Consider the following 22,194-nt stretch of genomic DNA (forward strand, 5'->3'; position numbering starts at 1 on the left):
GAGGGCTTCCTCTTGGGACCCTGAATGTCCATGTTGTTCGTTCCAGGACGAGTCCTGGAGCCACCAGCCCCTCTCCAAGAGAGCTGCCGCCTTGTGCTTGCAGTGAGCATACTGTCTGTGCTGTCTCCCTCGCCAGAGTTGGGGGGCCTTGCGGTGATGGGCTAGCTGTGGGCCTTGCCCCGAGCTCATGCAATTCCTCTCTGGCCTGGGCTTCAGCTGGAGGAAGGGCTTAATCCTGGAAGCCTTTGGTCAGTGGCCTGATCCAGGCCCCCCAAATCTCTCCTTCCTTGGAGGTTTCCAAGCAGAGGTTGGGTGGAGTTTCCTGCATTGGGGTGGGGGGCTGGACTGGATGACCTTTGGGGGTCCCTTCCAACTCTTAAGATTCTATGATTCTATGTCCAGCAGTCAGCAAGAAGCGTGCGCCAGAGCCAGTGCCCTGCTGAGCAAGCAGCCAGTTGATCGCTCTTCCCTGCCTTGCATCTGGAGGGAGAAACTTTCAAATTGTCTTTATTCCTTCAAAGGGCTTTAAACTCACTTCCTGCCTCCCCACCGCCAGCAATTTTCTCATGGCAGCTATTAATTGGAGGAATGCAGACAAAAACATACGGGCAAACGCCTTACTGGACAAGGCAAAACCCGTAAGCACCAGCCCAGTGACAGATTAAAAACACGAGCTTCTGTTTTTTAATGTCATGCATATCCCGGCTTGGGCCTGGGCTTTTCGGGAGGGGAGTGTCTGCATTTTGCAGGGTGGGGCTTGAGGAGCCTGGGCTGGGCAGAGGGGCCCTGCAAAATGCACCCCCCATGCCCTCACCCACAAGTTTGTAGAACTCCTGGCTGCTTTGTCAGCAGACTGGGGTGGAACTAGGCCTGGTGTCCTTGCAACCCAGCCCTGCTCCTCCACTCTCTCCTGACTCAACAAAATCAGCTTTCCTGTCGGGTTGGCCTTCTTGCAAACCAGCCAATGTTTCCATGCGACCAGATAATCTCCTCCATCCTTTGCAAGCAGGTTTCCACCAGCGAATCTGCCTGGTTCGGTTCTGCGTTCTCTCGTGTGTTTTCCTAGCGTACGACCTCTTCCTTTCCTGCCTTGGTAGTGCAGGAGTTCGTCTTGGGTCCTGCTTGCTCCGCTGGGTGTCCTTGGCGTGGGCCCAGCGCCCTTCCTGCACCCCTGGCGTGTGGCTCCCCAGCTGACGTGGGCCTGGTGCGCAGCCTCTGCCTCTTGCCCGCCTGCGCATGAAGAAGGGGCTCGTGGTGGGAGCAGCAGTGCCACTTGGGGAGCGCATCTGTGTCTGGGGCAAGGGAGCCCTTGACTTCAGTCACAAAAATGTGGGTTTACAGGGTTTGTGCCTGTGAGCTGCCTTGGGATGAAATAAATGGCTTTCAGCAGGTGGAAGCATTGCAGGGGGTTAGACTGGATGACCACATGGGTTCCTCCCAGTTCTGCAATTCTCTGAACCTTGAGGCGTTTTTCTTGTACGGGGCTGTGGTTGGTCTCAAGTTGTTGGCCTCCAGTTCCCATCAGCCCAGTAGCTGGAGGGCACCAGGAATGTATTGCTTTGGTTTTTAATTCTGCTTTTCGTCTGTTTAATTCGCCTTTTTGTCCCATAAAATGCAAAGGCCCCATAACATGGAATTTGAAACCCGTATACCGAAAACATCATATGCTGCAGAAAGTGTCCCCAACTCCTGCGTGTGGCCCCCATCTTCCTGCAGCAGCTGAAAAGTAAAAAAGCGAGTAAAAAGGCTTTGAGCTGGTGTTGGAAGGTCAAGGGATGGCAGGATGGGGGCCTTGTTCTAGGAAGCGCTTCCGTTCAGCAACAGAGCAGAGAGCTCTTGTTCTCTGGTCCTGCTATCGCGTTTCCCACACAGGTATCCAGCTTCGAAATTCGCCAGGCGCATTTTGCACCTGGCCATCGGCCACTTGTGAGCAAGCGAAGATGCCCGGGCGCCCGGCGTCTCCACCACCTGGAGGCGCACACCTGGGGATCATTGGATTCTAACTGTTTTCACACACCAACACCCCGTCCTGTAGAATTCTATCTGTGATGTTTTACCTGCACAATCAGAATGAACTTCAGGAACCAAACAGTCATCTTGGAAAATACGACTTTCTAGCCGTCTGTCCCAAAAATGGCAACTAGGCACTCTACTTTGGCGACTGCCCCCCTGGCTCAAGGTGCTATTTAGCACCTGGCTGATATATATGAGGTTCTAATGCAGATATCTGGTTGGCCACTGAGGGAGCAGGATGCCAGCCCTGATTCCGCAGGTTCTTCTCTTGTGCGTATGCCATTCCTTGAGGGGGCTTCTGCTGTGACAAACGACCCGAGCTTTGAGGCTGCATTGGGGCTGTGTGTGGGGTGATTGTGGAGGCTCAGCTGTGTTTGGCCAGGAGGCCTCGGCCTTGGCATTTGGGCACAGCAGGCTGCTGGCTGGCTCCTTGGCGTCTCTTCCAGCTGTGCTGCTGCTGGGGGCTTCTCAGCGGGAGGCCTCTGGCCAGGCCTGCTTGCGGGTCAGAATGAAGCTTCAGAGCCCTGACGCTCAAGAGTCCTTCCGTTCTGCCCCTGCGGGGTGGATGAACAGGGGAGATGTACAAGGCGGTGATAATGTTGCATGCCCGATGCGCTTTCAAGGTCTGCAGCTCTTGTCTGGCTCAGCAGCTTCCGCAGGGATCGTTGTGCTGGCATTTTTGCAGTCAAAACCACAGGAGAGTCTTGGTGCCGCCTTGAAGGCTAACAGATGCAGGGGGGTCCTGGCGCAGAGTTTTGTGCACTGAGCTGTTCCTGGAGACCCCCGGGTTCCCAGCCACCGACCGATGAGCTAATACGCTGGCCTGAATGGTTGAGAAAGTGGTGACCCTTGGGAATCACTTCCAACTCTTTGACCCTGTAGTAGGTATTGTTGGGGCTGGGATATTGTTTAGGGCAGGGGTCTGCAACCTTTAAGACAAAAAGAGCCACTTGGACCTGTTTCTGAAGGAAAAAAACTGGGAGCCGCAAAACTCGTCATTATAAAAATAAACTTTTTGTCACTTTTTTATTATTTCTTTGTTTGACCCCTCAGAATTACTCCTTCTCATAGAAATAAATGTTAAATTAACAAGTTACCTTTTTGTGTGTGTGTGTTCTTCACTCCCCTTCACAACAGTGACCAGCGTACATGCCCCCTTTCAATGCAGTGACCAGCGTACATGCCCCTTACAATGTAGCGAGCGGGCGAGAAGGTGGCGTCGGGACGGTGCGTGACTAACGCACGTACCACCCCCTGCGACGTCATAGCCAGTACAGCGTCCGCCACAGTGGGGAGTGTTGGGGCGCACAATGCGCCTCCTCCCCTCGCTAGTATCCGCCCCGGAGCCGCGGCAAAGGTGTAAAAGAGCCACATGTGGCTCCGGAGCCGCGGGTTGTAGACCCCTGGTTTAGGGGGTTCTGTTGGGAGGTGGTTGCTATTATTAATTTTTGTGCCTTTGTTTTATATCTTGATTTATGTGGAAACCTTCAGTATGGTTATGTACTCTGCGATGTTGTATTTATTGTTGATGACTCCTTTTGTCATGTGGTTTTGTAAGTCTCCTGGAGCACGGCTTGGACTCTGGAAAGTCGGCCTACAAAAAGATGCTTGTGTGTGGCCACAATCCATTTCACCAGATGACTCTGGTCTAGGGAAGCTTCTGCTGTGACCCATTCCCTGGTCCCTCAAGGCCTGCCAGGGACTCTGCGTTAGGTGTGGCTGCAATTCTCCTGACTTCCTCAGTGGGCTAATGGATCTAGTCCAAATCTTTCCCCAGCCTCTGTGCCGGGAAAGTGGGACATGCGCCTCCCGGCTCTCGCCAGCCATCGATTTTCCTTGGCACACATGCAATGCAATGCGGAATATTTTCTTGGCAGGGTTTGCACCCGGGGGAACCCCCTTGCGCTTTAAGTCTCCTGATCGGCAAGGCTCCCGTGGAAAGTGGAGGGCGGTTGCTACCTTGAGCTGGGGGATGATGGCTGAAGTAGCCCCCTCCCCAAATGTGGCTGGTCTCTGCTTGCTTCCTTGCAATTCCTTGCCCCCCCCCCCATGCGTGAGCATCATAAGCCAAGTATTGATGTGCTTTTGACTGCTGCAGTTGATGGTGAAGTCCACCAGACCTGCAGCTTGTTTGAGTCTGGGGGCTCCAGAGAGTCTTAGGGCAGAGGCTGGCTCTCTGGCCTTCATCTTGCTAGACTGGGATGTGCGCACATGCGCTCCTTGCAACCGACCTGTGGGCGCCACCGGATCTGAGTGTGCAGCCTTGCAGGCGACTGTAAAGACAGTGAAGGCCACTTGCAATCATTTGTGAGCAGAAAGAAACCGGCCGGCCGTTCTGGCCAGAGGCTATGGGGCAACTTGTAAGCTGGAGTGGGAGCCCACTGAGATTGCTCTTTGAGGAGTGATGAGTTGCGTATAAGTAAAATAAAGTTAACCCCTTCCTATGGGCTGAAGAATTAATATTTAATTAATATTTATGGTATCTGAAGAAGTGTGCATGCGCACGAAAGCTTATACCCAGAACAAAGTTAGTTGGTCTCCAAGGTGCTGCTGGACAATTTTTTTATTTTAATATTTATGTGTTATTAAAAGGTGTGTCTTGCACCTTTCTCTTGATGTTATTTGTTGTGGTTTAGTCGTTTAGTCGTGTCCGCCTCTTTGTGACCCCCTGGACCAGAGCACGCCAGGCACTCCTGTCTTCCACTGCCTCCCGCAGTTTGGTCACGCTCATGCTGGCAGCTTCGAGAACACTGTCCCACCATCTTGTCCTCTGTTGTCCCCTTCTCCTTGTGCCCTCCATCTTTCCCAACATCAGGGTCTTTTCCAGGGAGTCTTCTCTTCTTATGAGGTGGCCAAAGTACTGGAGCCTCAGCTTCAGGATCTGTCCTTCCAATGAGCACTCAGGGCTGATTTCCTTCAGAATGGAGAGGTTGGATCTTCTTGCAGTCCATGGGACTCTCCAGAGTCTCCTCCAGCAGCCTTCTTTATGGTCTTTATGGTTTGATGTAACAGCAAAATGCTGCTAGCACTAAAGGAAAGCTGGAGGGTTGGGCAGAGGAGTAATTATGATTCCACCCTAAATTCCTTCTTAAAGGCCACTGACGCTTGAAGATGGGAGGGCATTCCACAGTTCGGTGCCACCGCCCTTCGTTTCCACCCATTGCCCATTCCACTGCTGCGGCTGTGAGCCCAGTTTCGCTTGGTGTGGATAAGTGCGGAGATCAGTCAGGGATGCTTAATTTGATGGGTGATGTAAAACCTGCTGCATAATGTTACGCGTAGCTGAGCTGAACTGACTTATTGCAATTTAATCAGGTTGTGCGTTCAGCCAAGACAGGGCTGGCACATGGGGTCTCTGCAGGTGTGCCAGGGACTCCCTTCATCCCAGGTAGCCTGGCAGGTGGTTGGGGGTTTGAGGAGGGAAGCTTTAGTCCAGCAGCTTCCAGGGGGCACCACGTTGGCTCCCCCTGAGCTAAGATGCATTTTGTACCCCTCCTGAGTCATTGCTGCTTCTCCATTGGCTGCTTGTATGTGTTTTTAAAGACATGTCTTTTATGGTTGTGATATCTAACCGTTGTTTTGTCCCAGCTCCTGCCTATGAAAGTACACCAGCGCAAGTAGATAAATAGCTACCGCTCTGGCGGGAAGGTAAATGGCATTTCTGTTTGCTCTGCCATTCGCCATGGTGTCTCATTATGCCAAGAAGCAGTTTAATCCTGCTGTCCACATGACCCGGAAAACTGTCTGTGGACAAACGCCGTCTCTCTTGGCCTGAAGTGAGATGAGCGCCACACCCTATAGTTGCCTTTGACTGGACCTTAACAGTCCAGGGGTCCTTTGCCTTTCTTTTACCTTGTTATCTAATACCTGAAACCAGAGCATTTCCTATGAAATGAGAAGGTGGGCCTAAAAATTAACCATAAATAATGCTTCCAGAAATCCTATTGAGTTCATCTGCTTGATGGGTCTGATCTGGTTTTTTACCCAAAGAATGCATTATCCACTTTTCTGTTTACACATTGTACGTTTTCCATGATACAAAATTTCTCTACAGACTTCCCAACCCAGCACTCTGTGGCCTTCCAGATTCTGCACCTGATTTTTGCTGCATATTTGTTAATTTTCTCCTTCCTTGGGGCTCTGATCTTATCCTGGTCCTGCAGCAGGGAGCTTGCCTGCCTACAGAATGTGATGATGGAGCCACGGGGGATGCCCAGGACAGTGATTCTGGTCAACATGCAAGTTTCCTCTCTGCAAAACACCCAGAAATGAGCCGAACCCAGCTAGCACTGCCGGGTGGATCACACCCTCTCCATTCAATTCAGTGAATTGAGCAGGGGCACCCCTGGGTGTTTTCTCTCCCTCCCTGTCCCTCTGTCCCCGCTGGAGGGGGAGCAAACTCTCCCGCTGCTTCGGTCATTCATCAAAGGGAATTGTTCCGAGTGGCACAGCTGCCCCTCGCCTGGGAATGGAAATGTCATTCTTCAGAGTGATCCCTCTGCTGTGTGCTGCAGATAAGTCGGCCTGGTCTCTGGCCTTGGCGGCTGCTGCTGGCGCTGGCGCTGGCCCGGCCGCCTCCTTGTTTTGACCCAGCGTGAAAGATCTGCAAACAGGCTGCCCGACTGGAGCTTGGCAGGCAGAGCCCGGCTGTGTCTGCAGAGAGGAGGACGGCTCTGGCTTTCCATCTCCTCCTCCTCCTCCTCATGGGGCCGTTGGGCAGACTAATGCGCTTCCTGTGTGCCGTTCCAGTTTCTCATCTTGCAAAATGAGTCTGGCTGGCAGAGCTGGAGAAGCAGCCGAAGCCCAACTCGCTGATTCCCCTCGCGTGGCGAAGGGCTTTGTCTGAACTGTCAAGAAGATGGATTGAGTCTCCGCGTTAGGGAGAGCTCCCTAGGAGCACTTTGGAGGCGGGAGAAGCAGCCTTTGCCGCCTCCTGGGGGGGGTTCTGAAGGGCCAGGGCTTCTCATGAGCATTGGGGTCCCTTCAGAATCCGAGGGTCCAGGCGCATCAAGACCAGCGGTGCTTCCCTCCCTTAGAGGCCCAGACTTGGAGAGAGGGATGCAGGGACATCAGTTGACATTCGATGACGGCAATAGTCCTCTGGCAACGAGGACCACATGGAGGGTGGGGTGGGGGTGGGCCCCAATTTGCACCTTGCTCTTACTTCTGTGTTGGCAGGAGCAGCTGATCCTTGCAGGGTCTGGGATGCGTTCGGACTCGGCCCTGAAGAAGCCGCTTGTTCCTTCCTCACCCTGCCCACCGTATTTTTCGCTCCATAAGACGCACCTAGTTTTTAGAGGAGGAAAACAAGAAAAAAATATTCTGAGCGAAACAGTGGATGTATGGTTTTTGTGGATCACGCTCTGTCCACAGACATGATATGTGATTTGACGGTGAGTTTGGGGTAGCCCAATGCAAAAATCCTGAGGATCCATGTGGATCCGTGCTTTGTAACCACGTTTTTGCACCATTGCGGCCCCACGAAACAGTGGATGCCTGTTTTTTTTGGTGCTGGCTATGTGATCTGATGGAGAATTTGGGGTGACCCAGTGCAAAAATCCTGAGGATCTATGTGCTTTTACCTCCCCCCTCCCAGGCGGCCTCCTTTATCGCTAGAGTCCCTTATCTTTTTTTTTTTAAATGATATTTATTAAAATTTCAGAAGCAAAAAATTACATAGTTAAAAATAAAAAAGACAAGGGAAAATATAGGAAAAAAAATACAAAATATAGGAAAAAAAAGTTAGAAAAAAACACTTAAAAACAAATTAATCCTTCCGTACTTTACATTTCATTTCCTTGCTTCCCTGACCTCCTCTCACCTCCCTTTTTTGTATTCCAGTTCAATTGGTTAATTCAACAATTCCTTTCCCTCTTTGTTTTTGTCTTAGTCCTTTAACCTAATATTTTATAGCTTTAGATTCTCACCTATTAACCGGCCATTTTTTCATACACCTTTATGACATTGCTGCTAGAACCACTTAATTTCATTCTAACATCATTCTAACTAGAGTCCCTTATCTCCCCTCCTGATCGCTTGCTGATCAGCGGCTTTGTTTCAACACCCCCTTCCCTCTTTCTAAAAAAGAAAGCACGATCTGCTTTTCGCCCCTGGGCAATTCGGCTCCAGGGACCACACATTCACTCCATAAGATGCACAAACATTTCCCCTTACTTTTTAGGAAGAAAAAGGTGTGTCTTATGGAGGAAAAAATATGGTAATTCTCTGCACCAAAGTCTGAATTTTCCCCAGCAAAAAGGACTCTGGTTTTTTTTGAAAAGTAAGGTAAAGGTAAAGATAAAGAGACCCCTGAGCATTAGGTCCAGTCGCAGACGACTCTGGGGTTGCAGCGCTCATCTCGCTTTACTGGCCGAGGGAGCCGGCATACAGCTTCAGGGTCATGTGGCCAGCAGGACTGAGCCGCTTCTGGCGAACCAGAGCAGCACACAGAAACGCCGTTTACCTTCCCGCCAGAGCGGTACCTTTTTTTCTACTTGCACTTTGACGTGCTTTCGAACTGCCAGGTTGGCAGGAGCAGGGACCGAGCAACGGGAGCTCACCCCATTGCAGGGATTTGAACCGCCGACCTTCTGATCGAGAAGTCCTAGGCTCTGTGGTTTAACCCACAGCACCACCCACGTCCCATTTGGAAAAGTACTTTTCAACATTTGTTTCTGATTCCTTATGTTCTTATCCCCAAGTCCCCCAGCCTTCGCTCATTTTCATCCCATGATCTGAACAGCTGCATCAAAGACCCCCCCCCAAACACTGGGCACCTCATCTCTCCCTGTTCCCCTTTCAGGCCCTTCCTGCCTCTGGGGGAGATGGAGGGCAGCCCTCCCTGCGTCTGGGGCCAGGGAGCCCTGCCTGGGGGGGGGCACCCTCCGTGGCCCCTCCTGTTCCTCTTTCCTCCTGCTGTTCAGAGGCAGGCTTCCTCCCCCCCTTTCCTTCCTCCTGGGGTCCCTGCAGGAGGACCCCGTGGGTGTCACAATCGCCCTCTTCCTTGCCCCGCCTGGGCGGCTGTGGTGCAATCTTTGCACGGGGACGGAGGCTGCTGCAAGACCTCCTTTCCGACTCTGTGGGCAGAGAGGTTTCCTGGCGCTGTCGAAACCCACAACCACCCAGCGAGATCTTGGGGCGAGGAAGAGAATTGGCGCTGGGAAGCCTTGGAGCCACTTTCCATCCCAGGAGGGCTCCTGGGATTGCTGCTGCCAGGAGGGTCTTGAGATCTTCCAAATGGGGGCATTTTCCTTAGCTGATGCCTCAGCTAGGGTGGGCATCCTTGCTGAAGGGTTAACCCTCTCCTCCCCTTGTGGTGGGGAAACTTTCTGTTTATTTTTACTTATAAAAAGAGAAGCTTTTAATTCAGTTTTTTGCAAAAGAGCTGAAGAGTTAACTTGAGCCCAGGGACTCCTGTGTCAGCACCAGAGCTCCAGACAGAGCTGGCCTTCTAGGAGACCTGCACGTTCCTGCATTGCGGAGAGTTGGACTAGATGACCCTTGGAGCCCTTTTGAGCTACAATTCTAATTCCCTCCCAGTCTGCCCCACAGAGGACCTTAAGGTCCATACATAGCAACGCCCTTGAGGTCCCGGGCCCTAAGGAAGTCAGATTAGCCTCAACCAGAGGCAGGGCCTTTTCAACACTGGCCCCGGCCTGGTGGAATGCTCTGCCTCATGAGACCAGGGCCCTGCAGGATCTGATTTCTTTCCACACAGCCTGTAAGACAGAGTTGTTCCGCCTGGCCTTTGGCTTGGAATCAACTTGATCCCCTTCCCCTCTTTCCTTTTTCCTTTCTCCTTCTGTGATGGAACTCCTATTTGGGGACTTCCCTGGCTTTTTTCTGGCCCACGTAGGACCAGTCTGGATAGTTGGCCTTGGTGAAGACTTGACGTTTTTATCCCCAAAAAAGTTTTTGAGTTTCCACTGAAATAAGGCTGCATTTTAATGTTTTTATGTTGTATTTTAATCTTGTTTTTTAATCTGTATTTCAATCAGTTGTTTTTATATTGGTGTTAGCTGCCCTGAGCCCAGTCTTGGCTGCGGAGACAGGGTAGAAATAAAATTATGATGATGATGATGATGACGACCCCATCTTCATTTGCTGGCTCCCTGGAGTGGAAGGCACACTGACTGGGTGCAGGTGGCATTTTCTTGCACGGGGGTTCAGTTCCGTGGGTTCCACAAAACCCCCATATTACCCAAACCTTTGGAGCCCCACCCCGTGGCTAGTGGGTGAAGAGGGAGACCCCCTCTCCCCCCCTGGGCATGACAGTAGTGATGCCTAGGAGGTGTAGTTGGGGCTGCTCCCCCCACGCTCCCTTCTCATAGGCGGCAAGTCGTTGCTTGATGTCGCCGTCAGCTGGTGATGGCACAGACCTGCACCAGCCTCTCTGGGGAACCTGAAAGTGCTCAACTTGAAGCATACCGTATTTTTTGCTCCATAAGGCGCACCGGACCATAGGGCCTACCTAGTTTTTAGGGGGGGGGAATCCGCTTCTCCCAGAGCTTCTGGGGCTGTCAGAGGAAGCCTGGGTCCCCTCCTCCAACCCCAAAGAGCAAGGAAGCCAAGACAGCTAGTGGGATGGATCCCGCTCGCTGTCTTGGCTTCCTCTTTAGCCGCGGGGCTGGGGGGGGGGAAGCCCGAGCTTCCGCCAACCCCAGCCCCCAGAACAGGTCAGGGAGTGGCGGTCCCTTCTCCCTCCTGGGGAAAAGCCCGCAAGAGCCGCGTGAAGCTTGTGTGCGGCTCTTGGGGGCTTTCCCCTCCTGCCTCCCCCCTGCAATCGCTCCATAGGATGCACAGACTTTTCCCCTTAGTTTTTAAGAGGGAAAAAGTGTGTCCTATGGAGTGAAAAATACGGTATTTAACCCAAGGTATGGCTGTATTTTCCTCTTATCTCATGGGATGTTGACTTCCTTGAACACACGAAGCCCTCCACTAAGGTGGACAAAGGCCTGTTGTGCAGGGACTGGGGGGGATGATGACCTCCACCTGCAGGGCCAACCTTTAGCAAGTCTCTTCTGGTGGGTGGGGGGTCCTGAAGAGTAGCCCCCCTCTCTGCAGGGGCTGATAGGGAATGTTCAGAGGCAAGTGGACGCCGTAGTTTTCTCTGAATGGCGGGGAATTGCAAGTGCGGAGAGGACTCTTGTGCTGGTGTCTCTCTTGTGAGTTTCCCACGATGGGCACCTGGTCTGCTGTTGTCAGAACCAGATGCTGGACCAGACGTTCTGCACACAACTCCCTCCCTCCCTCTCTCTCTCTCTCTCTCTCTCTCTCTCTCTCTCTCTGCAATTCTTCCAGGCCTCTCCTCTTCGCCTTGTGTGTGTGTTTGTAACTTGAAGCCTGTGAAATCATCGGCTGCCAATGCTTGGCATCTTCTTCAGGGCATTCCAGGCCCACGAGGCCGGACTCTGCTTCTCCCCCTTCCTGGCATTTCCTTTGGGGGCTCAGGGCTGCCTGCCGTGTCGCCTTCTGACGCCGGTGCAGCACCTTATTCCGCAGGTGCGTCCCGGTTCCCGCAGTGCCCCCTCACTCCTCCTCTGGGGGTGCAAAGCGCGACTTTCCCACGGCGCCTCTCCTCCCCGTCATGTTTGGTGCTAAGCTCCAAAGCCCAGGCATGTGAGCAGACAATGGGCGGCTGTTCAGGGCTTAAGGCACTTGTGCGTCGGCTCTGGTGGGACGGGGGGAGGCGGGGAGGCCCCCCCCGACTCAGAAGGGAGAAGCCCCTCGCCTGTGCTCAGATGATGTGTGTGTGGCTTGGAGGCTGTGAGCCCCTGGACGTTGCAGCAGTGGCCTTGGGGGGGGGGCAATTGGACCCTGTCTTCACCCGTGGGAGAAGAGTGTGCCTGTGTGTCTCTGTGGGAGTCTGTGTTCTTGCTGTGTGGGCTGCTGCTGCTGCTTTTGCTGCTCTAGACGTGATTTCTGCTGATGGCAGGAGAAGTTTTGCAAACTGCAGGAAAGAGGCAGGCATCTTGGAAGGAGGAGGGGGGGCGCCAGGGGGCTGCGGCTGCAGAGGAAGGGTCTTCTTCCTGTGAGGCTTGCAACACTGAAAAAGGTACTATGATGCATATATGGTGGAATTGTTTAAACATCAAACAGTTTTGGGAAACAATATATAATGAAATGGAAAAAAATGTTTAGATATTCATTTAGGAAAACATCAGAAGGTTTTCTATTGGGAATAGTACCAGGAAGTCTAAAGGAAGAAGACAAGACATTATATTTATACGCAACAGTAGCTGCAAGGCTATTGATTGTGAAAAATTGGAAAAGTGGTACTATACTGACAAAAACAGAGTGGCTTGCCAAATAATTGGAGTATTACAATATATCCAAAACAATGGGAGAAATCGGAAGGATCTCAAAAGAGAAGATAGACAAGGAGTGGAAGGTGTTTAAAGGATACTTGCAAAATCATATTGAAAAATCAGAACTCCTATTAGAATAAACAAGTTCCGTTATAAGTACTGAAATACTAAATAAGATGGATAACAATGTGTAACAGAAAAAGAAGTAGAAAATTGGTTTAAAAGTGTGTGAAAGAAAGTAGTAGAAGTGAAAGAAATTGTAATTGAGTAGATTGGAAATCTAACACAAGGGTGGGTGGGGGGAGGGATGGTGGGGAGAAAAGGAAGTATCTGTGGGATTGAGGGGGGGTATGTCTGAATATTTTTAAGGGTTGTATGAAATGTATACTTGTAATATGTACGTATTAATGTTGAATTATTTTAATAGTAAAATATTTGTGTTTAAAAAAGAGAAAAGAAAGGAGAGGGGCTCCATCCAGTCTTCTGCTGGGCTCTCCAAGAACGTGTGGGAGTTGGCAGAAAGACTCCCTGGAATGCCCTGGGGGCCGGTCTGCTGCCTCCCTTCGCCCACCAGCAGCTGCAAGCGCCCCTCCCTTCCTGCCCCCCCTTTCTGCTTGGACTAAGTTCTGCTCACTGGCGCAAGGAGCCTGCGCACTTTGCTCTGAGGTCAGCGGTTGGTTTTTTTTGCTGAGAGCAGCATATTTCGGCAAGGAGGGAGGGGGGTGGGCCAGCAAGCGGGGCTTCCCCCTGCCGCTGGAAACTCTCCTCCAGCCCCCCCCACCCCAGTCTGCCTTCAGAGCAGTCCGGCAGAGCTGCCCCTTCAGTTTCAGACTTCTCCCACTGTTTGAGGGCACAGGAGAAGGTTTTTTGGGTTTGTTTGTTTTTTGAGGACCCAGGGTTTGTTTCTGAACTCTGGCTGTGTTCAGATGTCAGGCTAAACCACGGTTCATCGCAGGGGGTTGCTCAGTCCCGCAGGGGGTACCTTGAAGAAGCAAAGACCACCCGTGTCGAAGCGATGATTCTTCAACATCAACTTCGTTGGACTACTCTATCCCAAACTTAAAAATGGAAAGCATAATGCTGGTGGTCAACAAAAGAGGTTTAAAGACTCTCTCAAAGCAAATCTAAAAAAAATAGTATAAACAACAATTGGGAAACATTGGCCTGCGAGCAATTGGAGAAAATTATTATTATTATTATTATTATTATTATTATTATTATTATTATTATTATTATTTATACCCCACCCATCTGACTGGGTTTCCCCAGCCACTCTGGGTGGCTCCCAACAGAATATTAAAAACACGATAAAACATCAAACATTAAAAACTTCCCCAAACAGGGCTGCCTTCAGATGTCTTCTAAAAGTCCGATAAAGTGGTACCTCGGGTTAAGAACTTAATTCGTTCCGGAGGTCAGATTAGGCCCCTGAAATGGACTTTGGACATGCCTGCTCTATTGTATTCATCTCAAAGTCTTCCCGTTAATTTTGCCATTTCGTCATATTCCATCGGTTTTCCTTGCCGTTCTTCTTTAGTTGGTATTTCAGTACTTTTCCGTCTTTGTGCTAGCAATGTCCTCGCCGCGGTTGCAGCATACATAAACAGTTTTTTTTCTTCTCTTTCGGGACGGGAAGTTCTGCAAGGTGCCGTCGTTACGTGGCCAGGGCTGTCTTATCTGTCTGTCCGTCTGTCTGGCTGGCTGCCTTTCCCTGCCTGCTTGCCCACCCCCTGCAAGTTCTGCCTAGGCGAAGTGGGGGGGGGCAGAGGGCGGACTTGAGAGTCGGTTGTGGGATCACAAACCTGCCTGTCTTCCCTGGCTGCCTGGCCCTGTGCTGCCCTTCGCCCAGGCAGGGGGCCAAGACGTCCCAGGGACCCCCGAGCGAAATAGGAGCTCTGGGTGTTTATGCCAAGCAGAGAAGCGGGCACAGGGAGGGGGCAGGGAAGACCCCCGCAGTGCTGCTCCTGGGGCAGAGGGAATCCGTAGAGGGACACCTGTTTCTGCCTCCCCCCAGAGCTCTGCAAATGGGGATCTGTTCCAGGGTGGATTCGATTCAAATCGGTTTAAATCACGAGTCCGTAAGACTTTTTTTTTTTTTTTTAACAGAAAGACTCATTCTTGCTGGTAGAATCTTAATATTGACAAACAGATGAAGGTTTATTATTTTTGGAATAATAAATTTTCAGCGTAGTTTTTACAGTTATATAAAAAGTTACTGATTTGGTATTAGAAATACATAGACAGATAATTATGAAATTATCGTGGGGTTTAATAAGCTAGCTATATTTGGACGGCTTTTCTGCTATACTTTATTAGAACGAGAAAAATAATCATTTCCTTTATAACAATTTATTTAACTGAAACAATAGCATTACAGCATAAGTAGCCATGTTTGTTAACTGACGTGGTTAAACAATTAAAAAACAATAACAACCTAGACTGAGTTTTAGCACACATGAAAAACTTAAAACAAACCCTTATTTCCTGATGACTAGCCTTTGGACCATAATGTAACTTAAATAGAAAATGATCTTTAGAAAGATTATTCGTGCAAAAGCATTTTACTGTATTTTTAAAATCCGATTTAAATAAAAAAACCCCATTGCTTTCTCCCCACCCTGGTCTGTTCCCAGAAGCACCATCCTGCCAGAGCCAAAGGGGAGGCAGCAGGTGCCGTGGGGGGAGAGAAGAGAAAGAGGACCCCCCCCCCGCCAGACAGTTGTTGCCTCCAGGCCTGGAGGAGACCCTGTTCCAAGCACTGCAACCCCCCCCTCATCCCTCCCACCCCCTTTGGCTTTTGCAGGCAATGCAGCCAAACTGTCACATACGGAAAGCAATTCGTTTGCAGGGTTTTATTATTTATTTGCAGGGGTTTATGGTTTGTTTGTGGGGGTCGATTCCCTTTCAAGAGGGTGTTTGCCTTGTTGGGGCGTCTGAGCCGGGCCAAAGTCTCTGGGGGCAGCAGGCCAAGGCTCCATCCTTTGGGGGGGGGCGAAAGGTCCAGAGGGATGGCAGTTTTCTTAAACCATGGGTAGGCAAACTACAACCCGGGGGCCGGATCTGGCCCAATCGCCTTCTAAATCCGGCCCACAGACGGTCCGGGAATCAGTGTGTTTTACATGAGTACAGTGGACGCTCGGTCGCGAACGTGATCCGTGCGGGATGTGCATGCGTGGGTTGCGATTTGGCGCTTCTGTGGATGCGCAGAGCACAGTTTAGCGCTTCTGCGCATGTGCAACCGCCAAAACCCGGAAGTAACCTGTTCTGATACTTCCGGGTTTCAGTGGTCCGTCAACTGAAAAAACGCAACCTGAAGCGTCTGTGACTTGAGGTATGACTGTAGAATGTGTGCTTTTATTTAAAATGCATCTCTGGGTTATTTGTGGGGCATAGGAATTTGTTCATTTCCCCCCCTTCAAAATACTGTCCGGTCCCCCACAAGGTCTGAGGGACAGTGGACCGGCCCCCTGCTGAAAAAGTTTGCTGCCCCCTGTCTTAAACAACTACTGTATTTTTTGCTCTATCAGACTTACTTTCCCCCTCCTAAAAAGTAAGGGGGAATGTGTGTGTGTCTTATGGGGCGAATGCAGGCTGCGCAGCTATCCCAGAAGCCAGAACAGCAAGAGGGATTGCTGCTTTCACTGCACAGCGATCCCTCTTGCTGTTCTGGCTTCTGAGATTCAGAATATTTTTTTTCTTGTCTTCCTCCTCCAAAAACTAGGTGCGTCTTGTGGTCTGGTGCATCTTATAGAGCAAAAAATACGGTAAATCAAATACCTGCCTGGCTTTGCGTTCCTACTGCCGGTGCCTGGCGGGTGTGCTTGTTTCTTGAGGGGACGGAACCTGGATCTAGTGTGCGTTTTGCACCTGGAAAGACCTGAGCTCTGTTTGTAATGAAAGAAAAAGAAAAGGGGGGGGAATCTGGTGTAGCTGCTCTTGGAGAGAGCTGTGTTCCTGCTGGTCAAGATACGCAGCCTGGCTGATCCGGACAACATGTTTGTTTTGGCGGTTCTGAGTCTCCACCCTCCTCTGAGTGGAAAGACTTTCCCTGACTCACCCGCTGCCCCCGTTCCTGGCAGGCCTTTCCATCGGGGAGGCTCCTCTGGCCAGCTGCTGCCCTGTTTTCCCTCTCCTGGATCCCCCCCCCCCAATCCTGGGCTGCCACAGATTTCTGCAATGGGGCTCCCTGTCCTTTGGGGAAAGCAAAAGTCACTTGGAATATAAATATTGTTGTTGTTTAGTGGTTTAGTCATGTCCGACTCTTCGTGACCCCCTGGACCAGAGCACGCCAGGCACTCCTGTCTTCCACTGCCTCCCGCAGTTTGGTCAAACTCATGCTGGTAGCTTCAAGAACACTGTCCCACCATCTCGTCCTCTGTCGTCCCCTTCTCCTTCTGCCCTCCATCTTTCCCAACATCAGGGTCTTTTCCAGGGAGTCTTCTCTTCTCATGAGGTGGCCAAAGTCTTGGAGCCTCAGCTTCGGGATCTGTCCTTCCAGTGAGCACTCAGGGCTGATTTCCTTCAGAATGGAGAGGTTTTATATTCTTGCTGTCCATGGGACTCTCCAGAGTCTCCTCCAGCACCAGAATTCAAAAGCATCCATTCTTCGGCGATCAGCCTTCTTGATGGTCCAGCTCTCACTTCCATACATCACTACTGGGAAAACCATAGCAATATAACAGTATAAATATAACAATATAAATATAATAAGTAATAAAAATAAAAGAGGACTCATGGAAGCGGGGAGGGGGCTATTGGGGGCTCCCAGCCACAATTGCCATGCTGGGTCTCCGCAATCGGAGGCAGAGATGCTTCAGAAGATCAGTTGCAGGTGGGAACTGCAGGTGTCAGAGCTGCTCCTGGTCTTAGATGTATGTTAAATGTTCATAAATGTACCAACCAAGCACCTACATAGATCAGCACAGGAAGACCGACCTGGAACCATTTTTGATTCCCAAACTGACCAAATGTTTGCTCTGCAAGGTCAAAGGAAAATGGAAAAGCCTCCCCATTGTCTTTTCCTTCGCAAATCCTGCTTAAGGGCACATTTAAGAGATGAATAGGGTGTGAGGCTGACCTGGCTCAGGAACTAAGTATTTATCATTACAAAACACTAGCCAGGCTCCCCAGGTAATCCAATCGAGTAAGCATTAAACAGGTAACCTGACAGACAGGAGGTAAACAAAGCACTCAGATTTCTGTTGTAGACCACCCTTTCTGTGATGTAGGTATGATGTATGGAGGGGTGGTCTTGGACTCCAGGGCAGGGAATTAAAAATGTCTATATAAGGGCGGGCACACCTTGGTTCTGGGTCCTCCTCCTTTCCTGTGTGTGAAGGGGGCACCCTGTTGCAACCGATCAATAAAGATCAGGCTTACAAGCTGCTTTGCTTCTCAATATTCTCTGGTTGGCCTCTGTTATTTTCTCCTACCAATGGAGAACCTACGTAAGGACTCTATATGGGCTCTTGGGTACCCCATAAGGGAAAAAGGGGCAGATTTTTGTTTACAACACTGGTGCCCAGGGAATTTCTAACACTTGCAGGGGTGGGAGGAGAAGCATGTAGAGCCTTGGCTCTCTCAACTCCCAGCCTTGGGTCTCCACCTGCACTACAATTCCCATCATCCCTGTCCCCTTGCCCTGCTAGCTAGGGCTGATTGTAGTCCAACAACAGCTGGCGTCCCAAGTTTGGGGGAATCCTGTTGCAGAGGGCTTCAGAGAGCCCCCTGCAGGCAACCAAGCTGGGAGGGCGATGGGGGCAAGCAGCTGCCAGGACCTCTGGGGTCTTGCGAGGTTGGCGCACATGTGTCTCTTGGGCACCCAGGTTGGCACGGGTGTGTCTCAGCTGCAGGGCTTGTGTAGCGGGACTTGGCCTGCCAGGGGAAGGGGACTTCCTGGAGCTGGCCCCAAACCTCCTTGGGGTTTTGGGGGGCTGGCGTGGGCTTCAGGAGACATCTGGCCAATTTGCACTCTGGGGGGCCAAAACCGCCAGGCGTCCAACTCATGCTAAACCCGACAGGCTGCCAATGAGACAACAATGGTGTTTGTGGCAAGGAACAAAGAAATGATTTCTACAAATAATCAAAGTTTCATTCCTCCCAGATCAGTTGCCAACCAGTTGTGGAGCGCATCCTGCCTTTGAGCAAACCGTGCAAGGGCTCACGCAGCAGATGTGTCCCTCTTCCCCTCTACACCCCCCCCCCAAAACCCCCACTTCCTGTGTTTTGGAGGTGCCGCTTCAGCATATTTTGTTCCGGGAATTTTGGGGCGAAAACGGCTTGCCTTGCGCCATGGGGGGAGCAAGAGGCTGCGCTGGGGCTGGTGGTGTTTTAGGGTTGTGAAGGACGTGGGGTTGTTGCCTCAGGCAAGACCCAGAGGAGAACCTGGGGGTGGGGGTCTTGGGGGGAGGATTTGGAAATGGGACGCACGAGAGCAGAAAGGGGGGCTGCAATGCCATGAGAAATCTGAAAGAGGAGCTGCTGTCCACTAAGTGACAGCAGTCCAGTAATTCAGCAGCAGAAGAAAAATGACAAAATAATTGCAATAGAGAAACTTTTTGCAATGGATTAAGATGTAACGCAGGAGAAAAGGTCTGAGTAAAAACACTGTGGGGAGGGGAGGAAGTCAGCTTATGAAATAATGTAATTTTTTGACTTGAGGGCTGTTTTGAAAATATTTGGAAATTTTAATAACAGTTACACACACAGAGAGAGAGCGAGTTTTGTTTTGTGCAAGTCTTGCAGTTTTTATTGCTTGGTTGTGTTTACCACATTGCTGATTCCTTGCACTTTTACAATCTTACCTTGCAAAAGAATACTGCTTCTAATATGCTTTTAATATTGAGCTTTAAATGGTTGTGACCCGCCCTGGGACCTTCGGGTAAAGGGTGGGTAAGAAATCAAGTTGTTGTTTTTATTTGGGTTCCCAAATAGCCGGTTTGGGTTCCCAGGGCGGGGCTGAAGTCAGGTGGGGGCCGGAGTGTCTTTCTGCCTTTTGGGACGTGGCGCCGCGTGAAGATTTCCCCCCTGCCGCTTGCAGATTTCGTTTGTTTAGTTATTTCATAAAATCAATATCCTGCTTGATTGTAAAACAGCAACAACAACAACCTCAGTTTGCCAAAATGGTAAAACAATAATATTTTAAGGGAGAGGAATTAATAACGATTTAAGGCTTTTTTAAAAAAGCTAAAGTAACAATAGACTAAAAGAAGGTGGAAACTTCCTAAACGCCCTGGGTGGGCTTGACAAAACAAGGGTGTTTTGAGCAGGCTCTGAAAAGAGGACAGTTGAGGCTCCTGGTGTCAAGAGGCAGGGAGTTGTTAGTAGTAGTAATAATAATAATAATAATAATAAGAAGAAGAATTTATTCTTTATACCCTGACCATCTGGTTGGGCTTCCCCAGCCACTCTGGGCAGCTTCCAACCAAATATTAAAATACCGTAATACATCAAATATTGGTGGGAGGGCGTTCCACAGGGCGGGAGCCACCACCGAGAAGGCCCTCTGCCTGGTTCCCTGTAACCTCACTTCTCGCAATGAGGGAACCTCCAAAAGGCCCTCAGCGCTGGACCTCAATGTCCGGGCTGAAAAATGGGGGTGGAGACACTCCTTCGGGTATACTGGGCCGAAGCCGTTTAGGGCTTTAAAGGTCAGCACCAACACTTTGAATTGTGCTCAGAAAACATACTGGGAGCCAGTGTAGGTCTTTCAAGACTGGTGTTATGTGGTCTCTGCGGCCGCTCCCAGTCACCAGTCTAGCTGCCGCATTCTGGATTAGTTGCAGTTTCCGGGTCATCTTCAAAGGTAGCCCCACGTAGAGCGCATTGCAGTAGTCCAAGCGGGAGATAACCAGAGCATGCACCACTCTGGCGAGACAGTCTGTGGGCAGGTAGGGTCTCATCCTGCGCACCAGGTGGAGCTGGGAGACAGCTGCCCTGGATACAGAATTGACCTGCCCCTCCATGGACAGCTGTGAGTCCAAAATGACTCCCAGGCTGCGCACCTGGTCCTTCAGGGGCATAGTTACCCCATTCAGGACCAGGGAGTCCTCCACACCTGCCTGCCTCCTGTCCCCCAAAAACAGTACTTCTGTCTTGTCAGGATTCAACCTCAATCTGTTAGCCGCCATCCATCCTCCATCCGCCTCCAGGCACTCACTTATATATACCCACCCATCTGGCTAGGTTTCCCCAGCCACTCTGGGCGGCTTCCAAGTGAATATTAAAACAGCATCATCAGACATTAAAAACGTCCCTAAACAGGGCTGCCTTCGGTTGTCTTTTAAAAGTAAAATACTTGTTTATTGCCTTGACATCTGCTATCCACAGGGCAGGCTTAATGAAACAAGGGTGTTTTAAGCAGGCTCTGAAAAGAGGACAGTTGAGGTTCCTGGTGTCAAGAGGCAGGGAGTTCCAGAGGGCATGTTCACGCTCAGAGATTTGAGTTCTTGCACATGAGGGACGGATCCCGGAGGGGATAACAGGCCTGTGTGAGAAGGGGATGGGGCACTAGCTGGGGCCCTGGCCTGGCACATTTCTCATGCGTTCCTTGCCCCTTCTTCCCCCTCAGGTGGTACAAGCTGCACTCCAAGCCTGGCAAGAAGGAGAAGGAGCGCGGGGAGATCCAGCTGAGCATCCAGTTCACGCGCCACAGCCTGACGGCCAGCATGTTTGACCTGTCCATCAAGGACAAGCCCCGGTCGCCCTTTGGGAAGCTGAAGGACAAGCTGAAGGGCCGGCCGAAGTACGACCTGGAGTCGGCCTCCGCCATCGTGCCCAGCAGCAGCGGGGCCCTCGAGGAGGAGTTTGGCCTGGCCAGCAAGAAGGCCAAGGGGAGCTTCTTCTTCAAGAACAAGCTGCGCAAGTCCTCCCTCACCCAGTCCAACACCTCCCTGGGCTCCGACAGCACCCTCTCCTCGGCCGGCAGCCTGGTGGGCATCGGACCCTCCGAGGTGGGCATGGTGCCCTCGCCCAGCCGCCACAGCAGCTTCTCCACCGACCGCTCTGGTAAGAGGGAGGAGGGCGGGGAGAATATCTGGCCGAGGGCGATTCCGGCATTGCGGCGGGTTGGGATGGATGATCCCTGGGGGGCCCTTTGGACTGCGATTCTGTGATTAAGTAGAGCCTAGAAAGGTGCAGTAATTTGCTGAGGAAATACAGTTACAGGGGTACCTCAAGTTGCAAATGGGATCCATTCTGCAGGTCCTGCCGCATCCCAAAGAATTTGCAACTGGGGGACCGCTTCTGTGCATACGCGCAGCACGCTTTAGCGCTTCTGCGCATGCGGCGGAACTTGGAAAAATACTTCTGGGTTAGCCACATTCCGTATCCAGAGGGATACGTAAGTGGAGGTACAACTGTACTTAAAAGTCACATTTTTAAAAAATAAAATAAATTGATATACTGCCCTTCTTCCAAAATCACGGGGCGGTTTACAACATAAAAACGCAAAATGCATAATATAATATTTTAAAAGCTATACTCCCACCTCCCAGGCACGTGAAAAAGGCCGTAGATTGAATGGAAATGTTTTCACCTGGCGCCTAAAGATATTTAGTGTAGGCTGCAGGTGAGGCTCACTGGGGAGAGCATCACCCAAACAGGGAGCCACCACTGAAAAGGCCTGTTCTCGTGTGGCCCCCCTCCAGACCTCTCTGTGTGGAGGAAAAGGGAGAAAGGCCTCTGGTCCTGATGGCAGGTCAGGTGGGGAGAGGCACTTAGTATTTGAGAGATCCTAGAGTAGGAAGGGGACCTCAAGGCCAGAGATTGACAGAAGATTGGAAGACGTATATGAATTATTTGAAGAGCAACTGTAATCAACAAATTACGCTAGTAGGACTACAAGAAGTTTTGTAAGGAGAAATATACGAAGTGT

The 22,194-nt window shown here is 50.9% G+C and overlaps 1 protein-coding gene across 1 annotated transcript in view; it reads left to right on the top strand.

The window, feature by feature from the left end:
* The window catches only part of RAB11FIP5 (RAB11 family interacting protein 5), a 61,950-nt gene that overhangs the window by 5,438 nt on the left and 34,318 nt on the right, over positions 1 to 22,194 (top strand). The window contains exon 2 of the mRNA XM_082236280.1: positions 20,890 to 21,326. Coding sequence (XP_082092406.1) covers positions 20,890 to 21,326 — 437 coding nt within the window. The remainder of the gene's footprint in view (positions 1 to 20,889; positions 21,327 to 22,194) is intronic.

The sequence above is a fragment of the Podarcis vaucheri genome (assembly GCF_965113315.1).
Source record: "Podarcis vaucheri genome assembly, chromosome: 9".
NCBI lineage: Eukaryota > Metazoa > Chordata > Lepidosauria > Squamata > Lacertidae > Podarcis > Podarcis vaucheri.